Source organism: Lupinus angustifolius, chromosome LG01 (genome assembly GCF_001865875.1).
Source record: "Lupinus angustifolius cultivar Tanjil chromosome LG01, LupAngTanjil_v1.0, whole genome shotgun sequence".
Lineage (NCBI taxonomy): Eukaryota > Viridiplantae > Streptophyta > Magnoliopsida > Fabales > Fabaceae > Lupinus > Lupinus angustifolius.
This window is the reverse complement of record NC_032009.1, coordinates 21698821-21714001: the sequence shown is the minus strand read 5'-3', so window position 1 is coordinate 21714001 and position 15181 is coordinate 21698821. Positions and strand designations below refer to the sequence as shown.

General features: G+C 34.3%; 3 protein-coding genes across 4 annotated transcripts; 1 reads left to right on the top strand and 2 right to left on the bottom strand.

Moving 5' to 3' along the window:
• LOC109354965 (protein RTF2 homolog) lies at positions 4069–5406 on the top strand. The gene has a single exon (XM_019597828.1). It carries the CDS (start codon positions 4164–4166, stop codon positions 5292–5294), a length of 1131 nt encoding a protein of 376 aa, XP_019453373.1. The 5' UTR covers positions 4069–4163; the 3' UTR covers positions 5295–5406.
• LOC109354973 (trafficking protein particle complex subunit 5) lies at positions 7117–10428 on the bottom strand. The gene is made up of 7 exons (XM_019597839.1): positions 10273–10428; positions 10040–10192; positions 9068–9145; positions 7843–7919; positions 7681–7747; positions 7468–7575; positions 7117–7383 (listed from the first exon to the last, which is right to left on the bottom strand). The coding sequence occupies exons 1-7, from the start codon at positions 10342–10344 to the stop codon at positions 7354–7356; spliced, it is 585 nt and encodes a 194-aa protein (XP_019453384.1). The 5' UTR covers positions 10345–10428; the 3' UTR covers positions 7117–7353.
• On the bottom strand, positions 12285–14909 carry LOC109354955 (tRNA pseudouridine synthase A, mitochondrial-like). Of its 2 annotated transcripts, XM_019597815.1 has the most exons (4): positions 14806–14909; positions 13466–14205; positions 12853–13426; positions 12285–12764 (listed from the first exon to the last, which is right to left on the bottom strand). In XM_019597815.1, exons 2-4 carry the CDS (start codon positions 14061–14063, stop codon positions 12455–12457), a joined length of 1482 nt encoding a protein of 493 aa, XP_019453360.1. In that variant the 5' UTR covers positions 14064–14205; positions 14806–14909; the 3' UTR covers positions 12285–12454. The 2 variants fall into 2 exon arrangements, with proteins under 2 accessions (XP_019453360.1, XP_019453351.1); XM_019597806.1 differs by having other exon boundaries at positions 12853–14205.

Genomic DNA, 15181 nt, shown 5'->3' with positions numbered 1-15181 from the left:
TCAAAGTTATATCGCATTTTTTATATTAAGTATACAAGATATTATAATTTAAATAATATAAAAAATTGAAAATGAATTGTCATAGTACTAAAACACATTCAAATTTGCATTGATGGATGATATTTTTGGTGTATGTAACTTCCTCAAACTTCCGTTAATATTCATTTTGCCCAAAACATTGTAGTACTATTTAATTAGAAGGGTAAAACATGCAAATAGGAAATTACACAATATGATATAGGTAGTTATAAGATGTTTTGGTTTTATATATAGTATAAGTAGATTTTGCTAATGTTCAATCTCAAAACCTATAAACAATGAGATTATTTGTCTAATAGATATTTAAACTATGTTTAAGAGAATAAGGCAAATGATGTGAGACTTACTTCCCAACAAACTTCATCCGCAGAAACCTATTGGACTAGGCGAAAGTTATATTTGACCCATGATTAAAAGACGTCATTTGATCCATGATAATCAAATAGAAGTTAAGTTATGACTCTAATATCATGTTAATGTTCTATCTCAAAATCAATTGACAATAAGAAGAGTAATCAAGTACTTATATCATGCCTAAGAGAATGGAAAAATATCCCCCAAGTAAATTTGTCTAATGATCCATTCGCCATTACAACCCTGGCATCTCCCACTTAGAATCTCATTCACTTGCATATGGTGCTCCACTTGCATTAGTCTTCATTTGGGATACAAGCACGGAGTATTTATATATTGTCAATCCATTATCTATCGTTTATTTTTAATCATTATTGACCATTAAAAAAATAATACACATGAATGATCGATAATATATTGACTATATAAATATTTACATCGATAATATACAGATATTATATTGTTTGAAATATTAATGTCCTGTGTGGCAGACATGCCCTCTATATTCAAATGGGTGAATGGCACAATATACACCACAAATAATTGCTTAATGCATGCATATGCCGATATCTGAATATGTTCGTACATTATCCATATTTTCACGTACATTATCACACAGTTTCCGGTGTTACCGATAAAGCACTGTGTTGTAGTACATAGATAGTGCAATGGATATGTCTATTATAGGAACAGTTCTTCAATATGCTTATTATAGCAACGTTTTAATCACAATGGACTGAGAGGACTAAGTACCACAATTAGAGGGACAAAAAATGTTATAATCATCATGTATGTTTCGTACCAAGTCAACTGCTTTTTTTTGAAGCATCCTTTTTTCGATATAATATTATCATGCTCAAAATAACATAACGATATTTGTTGAGAGAAGTAATTATACATTTAGAAAAAGATTAATTCTATTACACCAAAAAAAGATTAAAATGAAAAGAAATATTCCATAATTAACTGATTATAATTAATTTATTGTTATAAACTAATTCAAGTGTTTTGTTAGCCTTAGCATGATAATAAGAAGTTAGAATAGAGTAAATCTGTATTAGGAAGATAAGTATACTACTTCTTAATTTAATAATGCTCAAATATTTTAACTGAAACAAAATTCAAGACAGTGTGTCAATAAAAATATAATATAAACAAATATGCCCATAATTTTATAACTAATTGTAGCCCCTACAATATTTACATACTAAGATTTTGCCCTCTAGTTTTTATGAAGTATGCCTTTATTTAAATTATCCATATATCTCTAATAAGAGTTAAAAATTTAAATGAAGGAAACTATAAAATCCCAATATCTAAAATTTGGGAGACTTTTAACCCCATACCACTTTTCAATTGGTATTATACTTTCCTACATTTGTTTTTCATAATTAAAAAAACCCTTCAATTGTTTTGCTCCCTACATGATTTATCTCTTCACATTTGAACATAACAATTCCCCATAAGAGAATACTACAAAAGCCCATATCTACAAATTAAAAGAAACCATAAAATCCTCAGAATCCTTGTCAAACTTTCACTGACCATTTTTGTTTTTTTAGGCCACATTTCATTAACCTTTGGACTTAAAAAATATGAGTTCCCTTCAGGTATTGTTGTTTGCGTAGCTCGCAACAATTCTTTATAACACGAAATAATATTTACTGACCGAGTCATAATCGACCAAGTCGCTCTCCTTAAAACGTTTCGTGGTACTGCTAAAATTGTGGAAGCACATGCTAAAACATTGAGTATCTAAGCTTTGGTTTAGTCTTTTAAGCAACACAGTTAGGAGCCACTTTTTGCAGTAAAAGACCTATCTATTTGTAAAGGACAAATGCTGACCCTAAAGATCTTGCTTTGAATACATTAACTATACATGATTGGTTGTTAATAAAAAAGAGTCAATGTTGCGCTGCTAAGCTAATTTAAAATCAATCACGGGATAAGAATATTATACTTACATATAGCTGAATAAGAATCTTGCAATTGAATGGACCATTTTAGTTAACTCAGTGTACCATACTTATTAACCCCCTCTTGTGAACAAGCTACAAGAATATTATATCATTGTTACAACTTATTAGACACAACACAAATATCATTTGCATGTTCAGTTTGGTTACAGAGAAAACAAAGTAGAAAATATTGCATGAGATGTTAAATAATTTACCTTGAACTTTGTATTGAGTCTTTGTGGTAGTGGGATTGATGATGGCAACACTTTTCCGAGAGGAAGGTGTTAGGAGTCCCACATGGAGTAGAATAACAACTTAATGTGGTACTTAAACCTCCCACCTGGTAAACTAGTTACTAGTCTTTTGGGTTGAGCTCTTCTCATGTGGTTCAGTACTAAGAGGAGTAGCCCAACATGTATTTAAATCACTCTTGAGACAATAAGGTAGACAATATGAGACTTACTTTCCAACAATATACATGATTTACATAAAGAGAAGGTAAGCCACACTTTGTTTAGGTGTTTCTGAATGTTGGGACATAAAATGTGAAAAAGTTAAAATAACTCTTATTTTAGAAAAGATAATAGAGTCAAACCTTAGGTGGTTTGTATATATATATATATATAGAGGAGACCAGTCTAAGTCTAATAAGAAATATATTGATGGGAAGAGTTTGGAGTGGGTAGGTTAGCATGACAGAAAAAATCCATTAGAAGATTTTTTTTTGCTAAATATAGACATTAGGTATTTTCATAACAATGAATAATGTAAACCCAATAGACACCTTTTCTGCTGCAAATTCAACATGTTTTTTTTATAAGCACAAGTTCTTATTAGAACTTGCAACATTAACAAGTTAAGCTCTTCAAATGAGACTGGCCCACTTGATAGGACTTGGCTAATATCTTAACTTACAAGGTTGTTAGTTGGAATTTCATTGTCCATATAAGCAGTCATTGATAAATAATGTGTAAATATAGTAATGCCTAATAGTAGGTATAAAATATTTCTGTTATTCAATGTAAAATTGGTCCTAACCCTAATGAGTCTCAACACTCAAACTTAATCATAAGGATCCCATTCTCTTAACTTCGAACCATGTGACATAATAGAAGGAGTGGATTGTATTAGAGGAATTTGGGCCCCATTATTACTCCAAACTTTTAAATGATATATGAGAATTTTTTTGGAACTAGTGTCCCTCACCTTTTTTTATCATCCCGATCAAAAAAACCATCTTATAACTAACCATCATCTTTTAGGTAAAGAAAAATTTAATCCATTTTAGGTGTATAACTATTTTCCCAATGAACTCTAATCAAATTTTTAATTTTGTAATTTAGGTGGATTTAGTGGGGTGTTATAGACGGCTACATTTGTATTGTCTCATAATGTGTGCTATGAATTATGATTGATTAAAAAATACTTTTATATTAAAGATTTAATTATTAATTTTTTTTATTAATCATAACTCGTACCACATGGAATGTCGGGAACACATCTGCTGTCTCATAGTTTGTGTCACTCCATGTGCCATGGACTTGTGATTGGTCAGAAAAATATTTAATAATTAAATTTTAACTTAAACATATTTTTTCTGACCAATCACAAACTTATACACATGGAGGTGACACAAATTATGGGACAGCAGATGTATACCGGTGGAATGTCTGAACAAAAGTTGAGAACTTTCATCTTAGTCGATGATGCAGCAACATAAAGCAACCTTCTACCAGAATTCACAAAAACAGGGTTCAATTGAATTCATCAAACTCTTCAATTCCCCAATTTCGCAAACCCTAGGTTATCAAAATGAATTCCAAATCCCACCAAATATTGTTCCAATCGCATGAACTCCGAATTCCTCTTCAATCCGTAACCCTTTCCACCGTCTCAGATCGAACCCTTTCCCACCTCAAACACTCTCTCTTCAATGAATCACCACAATTTGTGTCCTCGTTCTACTTCACCCTCAACGGAAAACCTCTCCCCGATGAAACCCCTCTTCTCACCACCCAATTCGCCCCCCTTTCCACCCTCATCCTCCGATCCCGCTTATTTGGCGGCGGTGGCGACGGCGGCGCAACCGGTGCCGAATCTCGCGATTGTTACCTCAAAATGTACGCTGAGAAAAAACCTGACAAGGTGGACCCCAACGAACAAAGACTCTCAAAGTGGTTGAACTGCGCTTTGTCCAATGAGCCCTTGAGGGAACCCTGTGTTATTGATAAATTGGGGAATGTATTCAACAAAGAAGCGTTGGTTGAAGCATTGATTGGTAAGAAGCTTCCTAAGGAATTTGGTCACATTAAGGGTTTGAAAGATATGATCAATGTGAAGCTTGATTTGATTCCTGGTGTAGATGATGGGAGCAGTGGTGCAAAGTTCCAATGCCCCATTGCAGGGCTTGAATTCAATGGAAAGTATCGGTTTTTCGCCTTGAGGAATTGCGGGCATGTGTTGAGTGGCAAGGCTTTGAAGGAGGTTAAGTCTTCGTGTTGTTTGGTTTGTCACAAGGAGTTTGAGGAATTGGATAAGATTGTGATAAATGGGAATGATGAAGAGGTGGTTGTGTTGAGGGAGAGAATGTCGAAAACGACTAAGGCGAAGAAGAAGCTGAAGAAGATGAAGAATGGGAATGTGGATTACGATGATGATGATAATGATAATGATAATGGTGTGAGTTTAGAAGGGAAAAGGTTGAGTGGTACAAAGCATGAGGTAGATGATAAGGTTGTGGCGAAAGTAGAAGGAAATGGGAAGATTGGTTTGAAGGGTGTGAGTGATGTTGCTGTTGCTGTTGGTGCAAAGAGATTCAAGGCCACTGATATTGCACCAGCTAATGCTACAAAGGATGTTTATGCTTCAATTTTCACTTCATCTAGGAAGTCTGATTTTAAGGAAACATATAGTTGTAGGTCTCTACCTCTTGGTAGAAACTAGAAACTCTTATTATGTTGTTTCTCTGTATACAAGTGTCTACTGTTTTATTATCTGCTAATTGTACTGAATTATACTTTGTGATTGTATGAAAGGTTGATTTTTCTGCCATATCTTTACTGGTTTCATTCTCATGTGATCATATTCCTTCTTCTTTGGTTTAGAAGTGGTTTTTTTAGTAACATGCTATAATACTATTTTGATCTCTATGTTATTTCTTGATTTCAATTTGGTCCTCCACTAAAAAGTGTCAATTTAGTCCTTTATTTTGTAATTGTTTGTCTAATTTACCCTTTCGTCCCAGAATATACTATTTTATAATTGTTTGTCTAAAAAATGATGAAGATGCAGATAAGATAAGAAAGAAGAGAGAGAAAATAAGAGTTGTCGGAAGTATTCCATTTTCCGATGTAAAATCCAGATTCTGAAGAGTGTATGTACATGAATCTCTGGTGAGAGTTTAGTATATTCTCATAAAAATCAAACAAAACGGCCAAAATGGAAAACATTAAAAAAAATAAAGAACTAAATTGTTAATTTTTTGTTAGAGTATTAAACTGAAACTTCAAATAAGATGAAGGACTATTTTAGCCTAATATCTATCTATTTGGCCTCTATTCGGAAATAATGCTATCTGTATCATTCAGAGGCTGTTTGGTTTGTGAAAATGAATTATATTTTCCTTTTCTAAATAATCACAAAATGGAAACAAGAATTTTGCAAACCAAATAGACCCTTAATTATCCATTCTCGAATTTCCCCCTCACTCTTGAGTTTTGAGCAACATACAGACTATATTGCTGGTATACTGGTATGAGATCTGTTCAGAACCATCTTCTCTTATATTTCTGACTTTGCACCGGTTGTGGGTCAATATTTAAGTGAGAATGTGATAAATCATCTATGTTGGAGGTTGAAGCTGTTACGTTTGAGTCTATTACTTCTCTGTACTTCATAGATGAAGTATGTGTATGTGTAATTCATTGACCAACCTTGTCTTCTATTTGGTTTTTTCCTTGATATCATTTCAACGAATGACAGGTTTAAGATCCTGAATTGGATTGCCTATACTTCATACAGCAGTAATTAATAAGGTGTTGCTGTTAATTCTCAATTATCTATTCACAATTCTAATTAACTATTACTTGGATAGATTAGCTTATCCCAAACTGCGTTAGATGACCAACAAGGTTGGTCTAGTAATATAAGTTCGCTAGATCTCCAGGATAAACATAAGATCAATAGTTTAGATCTTGAGAGCGATACTTTTTAATGACAACTACGTACCCGAAGGAGATTAGTTCCTTACTCATATAATAAGAAAATACCCTTCGTAATACCACAAAAAACTGCATTAGATGAACTGGGGTGATGTAGTCTATGCAACTATTGGAAGAAGAAACTTAGTACTGATAAACTACAAAATTTACTTGGAATATCATTTTCATCATATGAATATAACAACCTCATAATTTTGGAGGTTGAACCTGTGATGAGTCATTTACAATTGTTTCTCACTTGCCTGGTGAGTCCATTTGTAGATGAAGAATGTCACTGACATACCATTTAACCGGAACTTAACTTCAACTTTGCTTTTAACCTGAACTTTATATTTTACTTGGTTTTTGTCTATACATCATATATATATATATAAGTAATTAATAAGTTGGAGCTGTACTCGACAAGATTCACAACCAAGACATGGAAAACAGATACCAAGAAGAGAATATGGGAAGTGCAGAAAATATTCTATGGTGAGATTCTCAATCAAATTGCAAAGAACCAAAGTATGTGGAATCATGAAAATAGAATTAAAGACTGGGAATGGGGAAAAAATTGAAATCAATAGAAACATAGTGAAATTTTTGTGCATTATAATTTGATAAGGATGATTCCCAACTTCCAAGCATAATCGTACACAAGAATGAAAAACAAGAGTTTAAAGGGCAGATCAACAAAAGAGGGTGGTGAGAATTTTAAATTACATTTCAGAGGACAAACTTCCACATCCATATTTGTGTAGCATTACAAATATCTTAGTTGAAAATTCTCAGTATAAACATCAGCCTAATCTTGTTTCTCTAAGTAACACCTGAAAGATAGATATGCAAAAAATAAACTATCAGTTCAGAATGAATGCATGCACAGAACAATAGCAAAATCAATGACATTTTACCTCCTCAGCAAATTTTATTAAAATCGTTGTTCGAGGACGTTGTTGACCTTCCATGGGTACAAAATGAGCTGTGACAACAGCTGGAAACCCGGCACCATCCAAGACACCCTTAATTGATGAATTAAACAAAAATGACCACTTATTAGACCTTTCCCTAAGAATCAGATAACTAGGTGATGGTCAGTTGGTAATAGAGGGAAGCAAAGAACTTACCCGAACTATTCCAGCAACAAATGCTCCACAATTAAACGTTCCCATGTCCTTTGGAATAGAAATGAATCTATAAACCAAAGATGACCCATAAACTCACAAATAACTGATGTAAAATACTACAGTTCACATAACAGTCAAATAAAAACCAAGCCTCAAATTTACCTGTTTACTAGGAGCTCCTTTTCACTGATCATGTATTCATCTTCATGTTCGGTTCCTTTCTCCAGGGAGTCAGCTACCTATATAATGAATTAAAAGACAAACGGAAGCTGGTGAGTAGTAAGGAGTGTTGCCAACTTTACTTATGCTAGGGAATGTATAGTGCAACAAGAACAATTTATAGATTAGCCAACAACTTCAGCTTTGCATTGTCTCAACAAAGATATATTAAGTGCTTGATTGTTGATATAACGACATTAGTGCTCAATTTGCTTAAAGTCACATCTCTGTCAACATTAATAGAAATAATAATGAGAGAAATCAGAAACTTGCAGGGCTCATATCAAGTGTATATTTTCACTGGACTTTCATTGTGGGAGAAAACCCAATTCGATGTGAGGGGAAGGTAACAGAAGAGGGAGGAGAAGAGAAACTGAGATACCGAAGCCAAACCAACAACAACAACAACAAAGCCTTGATCCCGCTAGGGGTCGGCCATGCCAAAGCCAAATCATTTTATGAAAAGGTTTTAGCGGCAACTTCAAGAGTTTATGCTAGAGTTCCTCAAGACATCAAATTGGGATTCCCACTCAAGCCTCTCTCTTTGTAATCACAGCCCTTCACTGCTTTCAGTCTCTCACTACGACCGCTCCTAAACCATTGATTATAACTACAAGATAAATCTCTAGGTATTGAATAGTTCTATAAGTTAATGCAATCTATATTTGTTTTTCTGGTTTCTAACATCAGATCCATAAAGTGAACCATATAACATACTAAATTTCAAAAGAGACAAGGAAACCCATGACGTAGAAAACACAATGACAAAAATATACAATTTGATAAAGACTCGAGAGAAGATTATATTAATATATTGATTGATTACACTAGTTAAAATACTTTGAACATCCCCAAAAGCTTAATAAAGCCAAGAATAATAGCTTCATATACTGAATTACTAAAATAGCATTTGCATAAAATAGTCCACCTAACCAGTTTATAATGTCTTTTCATATTGCAATGCATTTAATTCTTTTCTGAGGTAGAACCTCGGAGATTTTTTTTCTCAGTCTATAAAGATATACCTCATCCAGGCTGAGAAAGGGGTCAAAGTTCATGCCTCTAACGAGGATAATTCCATGCCATCATTAAACAAAACATTTAACTCGTGGAGGAAATAAAATGGGGATATTTGGTAATACAAGCAAAATTTAATAAAGGAACTCACCTTTCCAAATAACACTTTCCACACTGTACTGTGTACAAAAGAAAGAATACCCAACAGCCGTGTCTCCCTTCTGTTTCCCTGTAGTTTCAGAATATGGTTTTGCTATATCAGCTACAATAATCCCATTAAAAAAATATAGAGATGTTCAAGCCTCATGACCAAACTCAAAACTCTTAGTGTCCAAATTTCAGGTATATACAAACAGTCAAAATATAGACCCAATGAATTTACAACCCCGTTTTTCTAATCACAAAAACAAGTTCTCGAGACAGCAATTGACAATATTATGGTTGTGCATAGGTTGTCTCACTTTAGACAGAGAATGTTAACAAGCCAAAGGGGTGGTCAAGGCTGATACAACAATACAGTAAGGGCACTTTGGGTATACATTACAATAATGTATGGCTAGGATGGCAAAACACCCGTGAGATTTTATTGCACCGCGGATTTTATTAGTAATAATTTGTCAATACCAAATATTCAAATAGAATGACCAAACCCAAATGTTAGGACTCGGGACAGATTTGTCGCTAAACTAAGGCATTTGGAATGTCAAGAACCAACTTTCCAAATAACCCCTTCACACAATAGCCATTTGGGCTTGAAGCTTCGACTACACACAAACCCACCATACCTTGTTCTGAAAATTTAACATCGTTTTATTTATTTAGAATAATCGGTATGTCAAGGATCAAACTCTTGACCACTTTGGTCATGGAGTCTCTCCGATACAATGTCAAGCACCAACTTTTAGCAAATGAATGGTTATATATATAACTTGATAAGTTGCTGCATAGTTACTGACATATATGAACACGTATCCGTTTCTTAATTCTAAGAATAAAATGCATCAGAAACCTTGACAATAGATTTAGGGTTGAATAGTAGAAACAGAAGATAATGGATCTAAATGAAATAAAGAGATAATATATGAATATAGTATAATTAAATGAAAATATGAAAATGAAAAACCTTATCACGATGACAAAGGAGCTCAAGAACTCTAGCACCAACAGCATAACCAGCATCCTCAAGCCTGCGTTCGAGTTCACCAATATTATCAACCTGAGTTTGATTGTATTGAACCATCTCAGAGAATAGGAACGCAAATGCACTCAAACTAACCTGAAATTATGAACATTATTCATGATCTAGATCTTAGATTCAAAAGAGAGACAAATAGATGAAAACAGAAGAATTCAAACCTCTTGTTTTCCCTTGTTCAGAGGCTTATCGAGAACGTTACCATATTGCTTCATTTTTCCTACTCCGATCATATCCTTCTTCGTACTTTCTCACAATCGTCACTGTGTTCTTTACTTATTATGTGGACAACAAAATAACCTAGCTTTATTTTACTCGCGCTAATTGGGAATTGCAAATTAATTTTATAATGTTTTTAATTAGTTACTTCAATATATAAATGTTGGACAAAATGATCCCTTTATTTTCATGGTCATTCAATCTTCCCTACACTAAATGATTTTATCTATGTGATAATATACGATGTTGAATAAAGATAAAAATTAATTCTCAAACTTTTACGTTCTCGATCTACTTTATGGAAAAATAAACAATCACTTTAGTTTTTACAAATTTCAAAACTAGGGCATACGAATCCCTATCTTTAGTCCTATCTTTCTTAATTTATCATCACCTCTCGGTTCAATCCCAATATGGAAATTAATATTAATGGGAGTCATGAGAATAGTTAACCAAATCCATAAAAACAAGACAAATCATGAAGCTTTTGGTTTGTTTTCATTAAAAGGTACATTTTTCTCATGAATTGACATCAATATTTTCATTCATTTATGGATCATATGATCATGCAACATTTACTTTGATTTCAAAAACATTATGCAACCCTTGATTAATGCATTTTTCTATGTTGTTGTCATTGACTTGGTTATTACTTGTATATCGTTGAAAATGGTGGGTAAGATTGGTAGTTGATCGTTGTATAGGGAGGGAATAAAGTGTTTTTGGTGGAGTGATAGTATTCACAATAGTTGATCTAAAAGTATAGTGAAGTGTTATTGGAATTTACATATCTAGATTTGTTGCTTATACATCCATTTATGTCCTCCCAAACATGAAAAGAAACAAGTGAATCCAGGCCACCAATAAAATAAAATAAAAGACGCAATTGTCCTTCTTGAATATGAAAACATGCATTAAATATGAAAGTATTGATTTGGATTTAAGGAGAACTAATACTCAATAGATCTAAGATGATTCATCGTCTATAAATTCAATAATCCACTTTCATTAGGGTACATATCCGTTATCCCACAGTTTGTGTCTCGAGCTTGTGATTGGTCAGAAAAGTTAAAATTTAATTATCACAAACTCAAACACATAGAGTGACACAAACTGTGATAAAGTAGATATATGTGATAAGGGTGATAGAAATGGTGAAAATGAGGGATAAAAACTAGTGTCAAACTTAAAAAAAATCAAGGGAACATTTTAGGCCTTTTAGGTAACATCGTTATAAGCAAAATCTATTGGTTAAAAGAAGATTGACCAACAACAAGGACAAGTGTACCATTTTTTATAACATTTTAAAATTTGAGGGGCTAATTTTGAAGTATATTTTTCCAAGGACTAGAAATGAGAGTAAAAGAAAAATGAAGAACCAATTTGAGCCTTTTTACTTTATTTTAAAAGACGTTATTTTTTTGGAGAAACTATCAAAACCAAAAAGAATATTTTCGGGAAATCATTTATATTAAATCGTTTATATCAAAATTTCATACTATGCAATCTCGACTTCACAAAACGTGTCATCCAGAATTTTTTTTTGGTTTCTCACATGTATCCTCTCAGTAGAGGCAATCCTGTCCGAGCCGGAACATCCACAGGTACGTGGAGCTAACTCTCTCAGCGGACATTTTTTCCACCCACAAGACACGAACCCGATACATTGCTTAAGGAGAATCAAACATATATCACTTGAACCAACGCCCATTGGTGCGTCGTTCAGAATTTGAACTTGGATCGCTTTAATTTGAAGTAAATAAACTATCATTTTCCATAACTAATAAAAGATAACTTAAATGGACACAACAAAATTTTAACCTGAGCATACAAAAATATATATCATCAGGCGTTTCTTCAACAATGGATCTCTACTTACAGAGTTACAGCCATATTTTAAATTAAGAAAAATCATATTAACGAAAAAATAAAATCAAAATAACAAACACAAATATAACAATACTATTTCATTTCCCATTCTTAGTTTCTTTTTGGATGCTGTATATGATGTAAAGCAGTTTGGTTAGGCAAATAAATAATGAGTCTAAAGTCTGAACTAGCAAAAGATATAAGGTACAAATGAATTAAAAATGAAGGGTTTTTAATGAATGCCTGAGAAAAAGTTCACTCAGTCACAACTTCAACTTGACCTGTCTTGTTATCATTTATGGCTTCCTCATTAACAACATGCAAGTCTGGATAATTTCTATGGTTTAGAGAATGCAACCAGAGAGCCACAGTTCCATCCTTGTGTTCTGTGGAAGCAATATGAGAATATATATACTTCATTTTGAATTCCTCGGCCTCTTTCGCGTATTCTTTCATCGACAATTCTTCGTGGCTATCTTTCCACTTCTGGTTATAAGAAGTAAAGAAACACTCATCCAAATATAATCCAACCTCAGGAGCAGTAGGCACATGAATATTAACATCCCTGCATTAAACAAAATGAAATCAGATGAGAATCACTGTATTTCAAGTAGAAATTTGTCGATGACAGAAACTACGAAAGCAATACTCACTTCTGCAAAGCATTGGTGATAAGTGACTCTGGTGCACAATTTCTCATGACTGCCACTGCAAGTCCCATCATCTTACGTATCTGATGAAGCATGAAGCTCTGGCCCACAACCTCACATTTCACAAATTCCATGCCATCAACTAAAACAGTGGTGCTTGCGTCAAAGGAAATAATGTAACGTATAGCAGCGGGATCCTCGGCTTTTGTTCTGGTGGTGAAGTTATGGAAGTTATGAGTCCCCACATAATACTTCAAAATCCTATTAAATCTCTCCCTCTCTTTCTCACCATAAGAAAACTTACTTTCTTTGGTAGCCCTTTCCTCTCCATTAACCTTTTCTTCCTCAAGAATAGTTGAAGTATTCACTGATCCACCATTCAAAGGGGTACCCTCATCCTGATCAGGAATGACAGTCTCAATATCAGTTTTAGAGTTCACATTGTCAACTAAAACCTCTACATCCTCTGTAACTTCAGAGTTAAGGGCATCATTTCTGTTTGATGAAATAGCAGCCTCAACATCCACAGCTTCTACTTTCAGATCGCTCTTAACATTACCAACTAACCCTATTACCTTATGGCCTCTCTCAGAGGACTCCAAACATTTAACAAGCTCACTTTCAGACCCCGAACTAGCCATAACAGACTCTCTATCCTGCTGACAACATGGATCAAGAGCAAAAACAGGAATGAGATAGACATACCTCCTCCGGTCACAGAACTTCTTAGCATTATAAGAACCTGTCACACGCTTGTAACCAAAGATTCGTATCTGAGGGGAAAGGTTTGAATTAAGACGGTCAACAAAACCAGGTGGATCAACATAGAACCGGCCTGACACAACCTGACCAACAGCACTCACTCCCTTATCAGTTCTAGCTGAGCGAGCCCAGTCATATCGGTTAGGAATCCCACGATCGTGTTCAGGGACAGCTCCAGATGCGTACAAAGCTTCTTCTAGGTCACCTTCAATGGTCTTCGCACCAGGGTTTTTCTGCATACCCTGATAGCCAACACCACAGTAAGCAAAGAATATAGCAATCTTACGGCGCTTGTATCTTATCTTCCTTCCTGTGACAGTGGTGCATCCTTCATCATCAGAAGTAGTGGTAGACATCTTCAGCTTCTTGGCCTCTGGCTCTTCCGCAGATACTCGTGGTGGTGGTGGTAGCGTCGGGGATGATATGGTCAACTTTGTATCCGAGTTTTCCATTTTTCAGAAGTGGTAAGTATATGGCTGGTAAAAGGCAATGCTTTAAAACTCAGAATGTTCAACAACCACTGGATCAAGAATCACTGGCCAAGGTAGAGAACAACTATGGCCAAACCAATGACATCAGAAAAATGCCACAAACCTACACAACAGTTTAATCAATTAATACAAAGGGTAGTTGCACTAATAACATACACTTTACCTCTCACTAAAAAGGCCACCTTATTCAATCTACAATTGATCAACATCTTAAGTTCTTAATTTACACTTAACCTCACTTTAAAGGGGTCTTATCCCTATTATTTGATTGCTAGTTTGTCATAATATAAATGGCGACCCAATACACGAGGCTTCCACCCAGTGGAGAATGGCGAGAATAGATGTAACATCACACTCGCAAGTTAATAGACCATTTCCAGGATTTGAAACCGTTACCTAATACCTACCGCTGCGGCAAACTCGCCCTTTTTGTTTGTTATCCTATATGTCTCCAAATTTCTTATCAACAAATCATTGAAGCACATTCACTCCTTATATCAACATCATTTGTTCAAGGTCAAACAGGTAATCAATAAAATACACAGCAGCTACATACATGGAATCCAATTGGAGTTGAGAAATGATGGAAACATAATAAACTCATAAACTTCTAAATTAAAAAATATAATGAACATATGAATAGATCAATGCCACATGTATATATAAAGCATAAACTAGGCATAAGAAGTAATACTACTATTACCAGAACAGAAGGAGAATGGAGAAAGACGAAGAGTAAGAAAAATGGTGCGTGAGAAAGAAGAGAGTGATAAAACGATGCGAAGAACACTCGAGGGTTAAACCCTTGTTTCGTTGATTACAGCATCACAAACAACCCACCCCATGGCCCATTCTATGCTCCTAGTTGGGCTGGTTTCGGCCCTTCTTGTATTTGGGCTAGCCTAGGCCCAATTTAATGGGAGGACAATTATTTTTTGGTTATTTGGAGGAATATAACCCCAATAACACTATACTAGAATATTCCTAGTTAAATAAATTCATGTTTAGTCAAATCAAATCAAATTCTACTACCACTCGAGGAAGCTCCATCATATGAGTGCTCAATTCCAAATTGTGTA

Bases quoted from the DNA above. Each gene is read 5' to 3' on its own strand.
- LOC109354973 (XM_019597839.1), bottom strand. From the start codon at position 10,344: ATGATCGGAGTAGGAAAAATGAAGCAATATGGTAACGTTCTCGATAAG. The intron at 9,146-10,039 runs GTTTTTCATTTT...CTGAAACTACAG, and splicing joins TCCTTTGTCATCGTGATAAG to GGAAACAGAAGGGAGACACG. The intron at 7,384-7,467 runs GTAAAATGTCAT...TCTATCTTTCAG, and splicing joins TAATAAAATTTGCTGAGGAG to GTGTTACTTAGAGAAACAAG.
- LOC109354965 (XM_019597828.1), top strand. From the start codon at position 4,164: ATGAATTCCAAATCCCACCAAATATTGTTCCAATCGCATGAACTCCGA.
- LOC109354955 (XM_019597806.1), bottom strand. From the start codon at position 14,063: ATGGAAAACTCGGATACAAAGTTGACCATATCATCCCCGACGCTACCA. The intron at 12,765-12,852 runs GTGAGTATTGCT...TGTTTAATGCAG, and splicing joins ATCACCAATGCTTTGCAGAA to GGATGTTAATATTCATGTGC.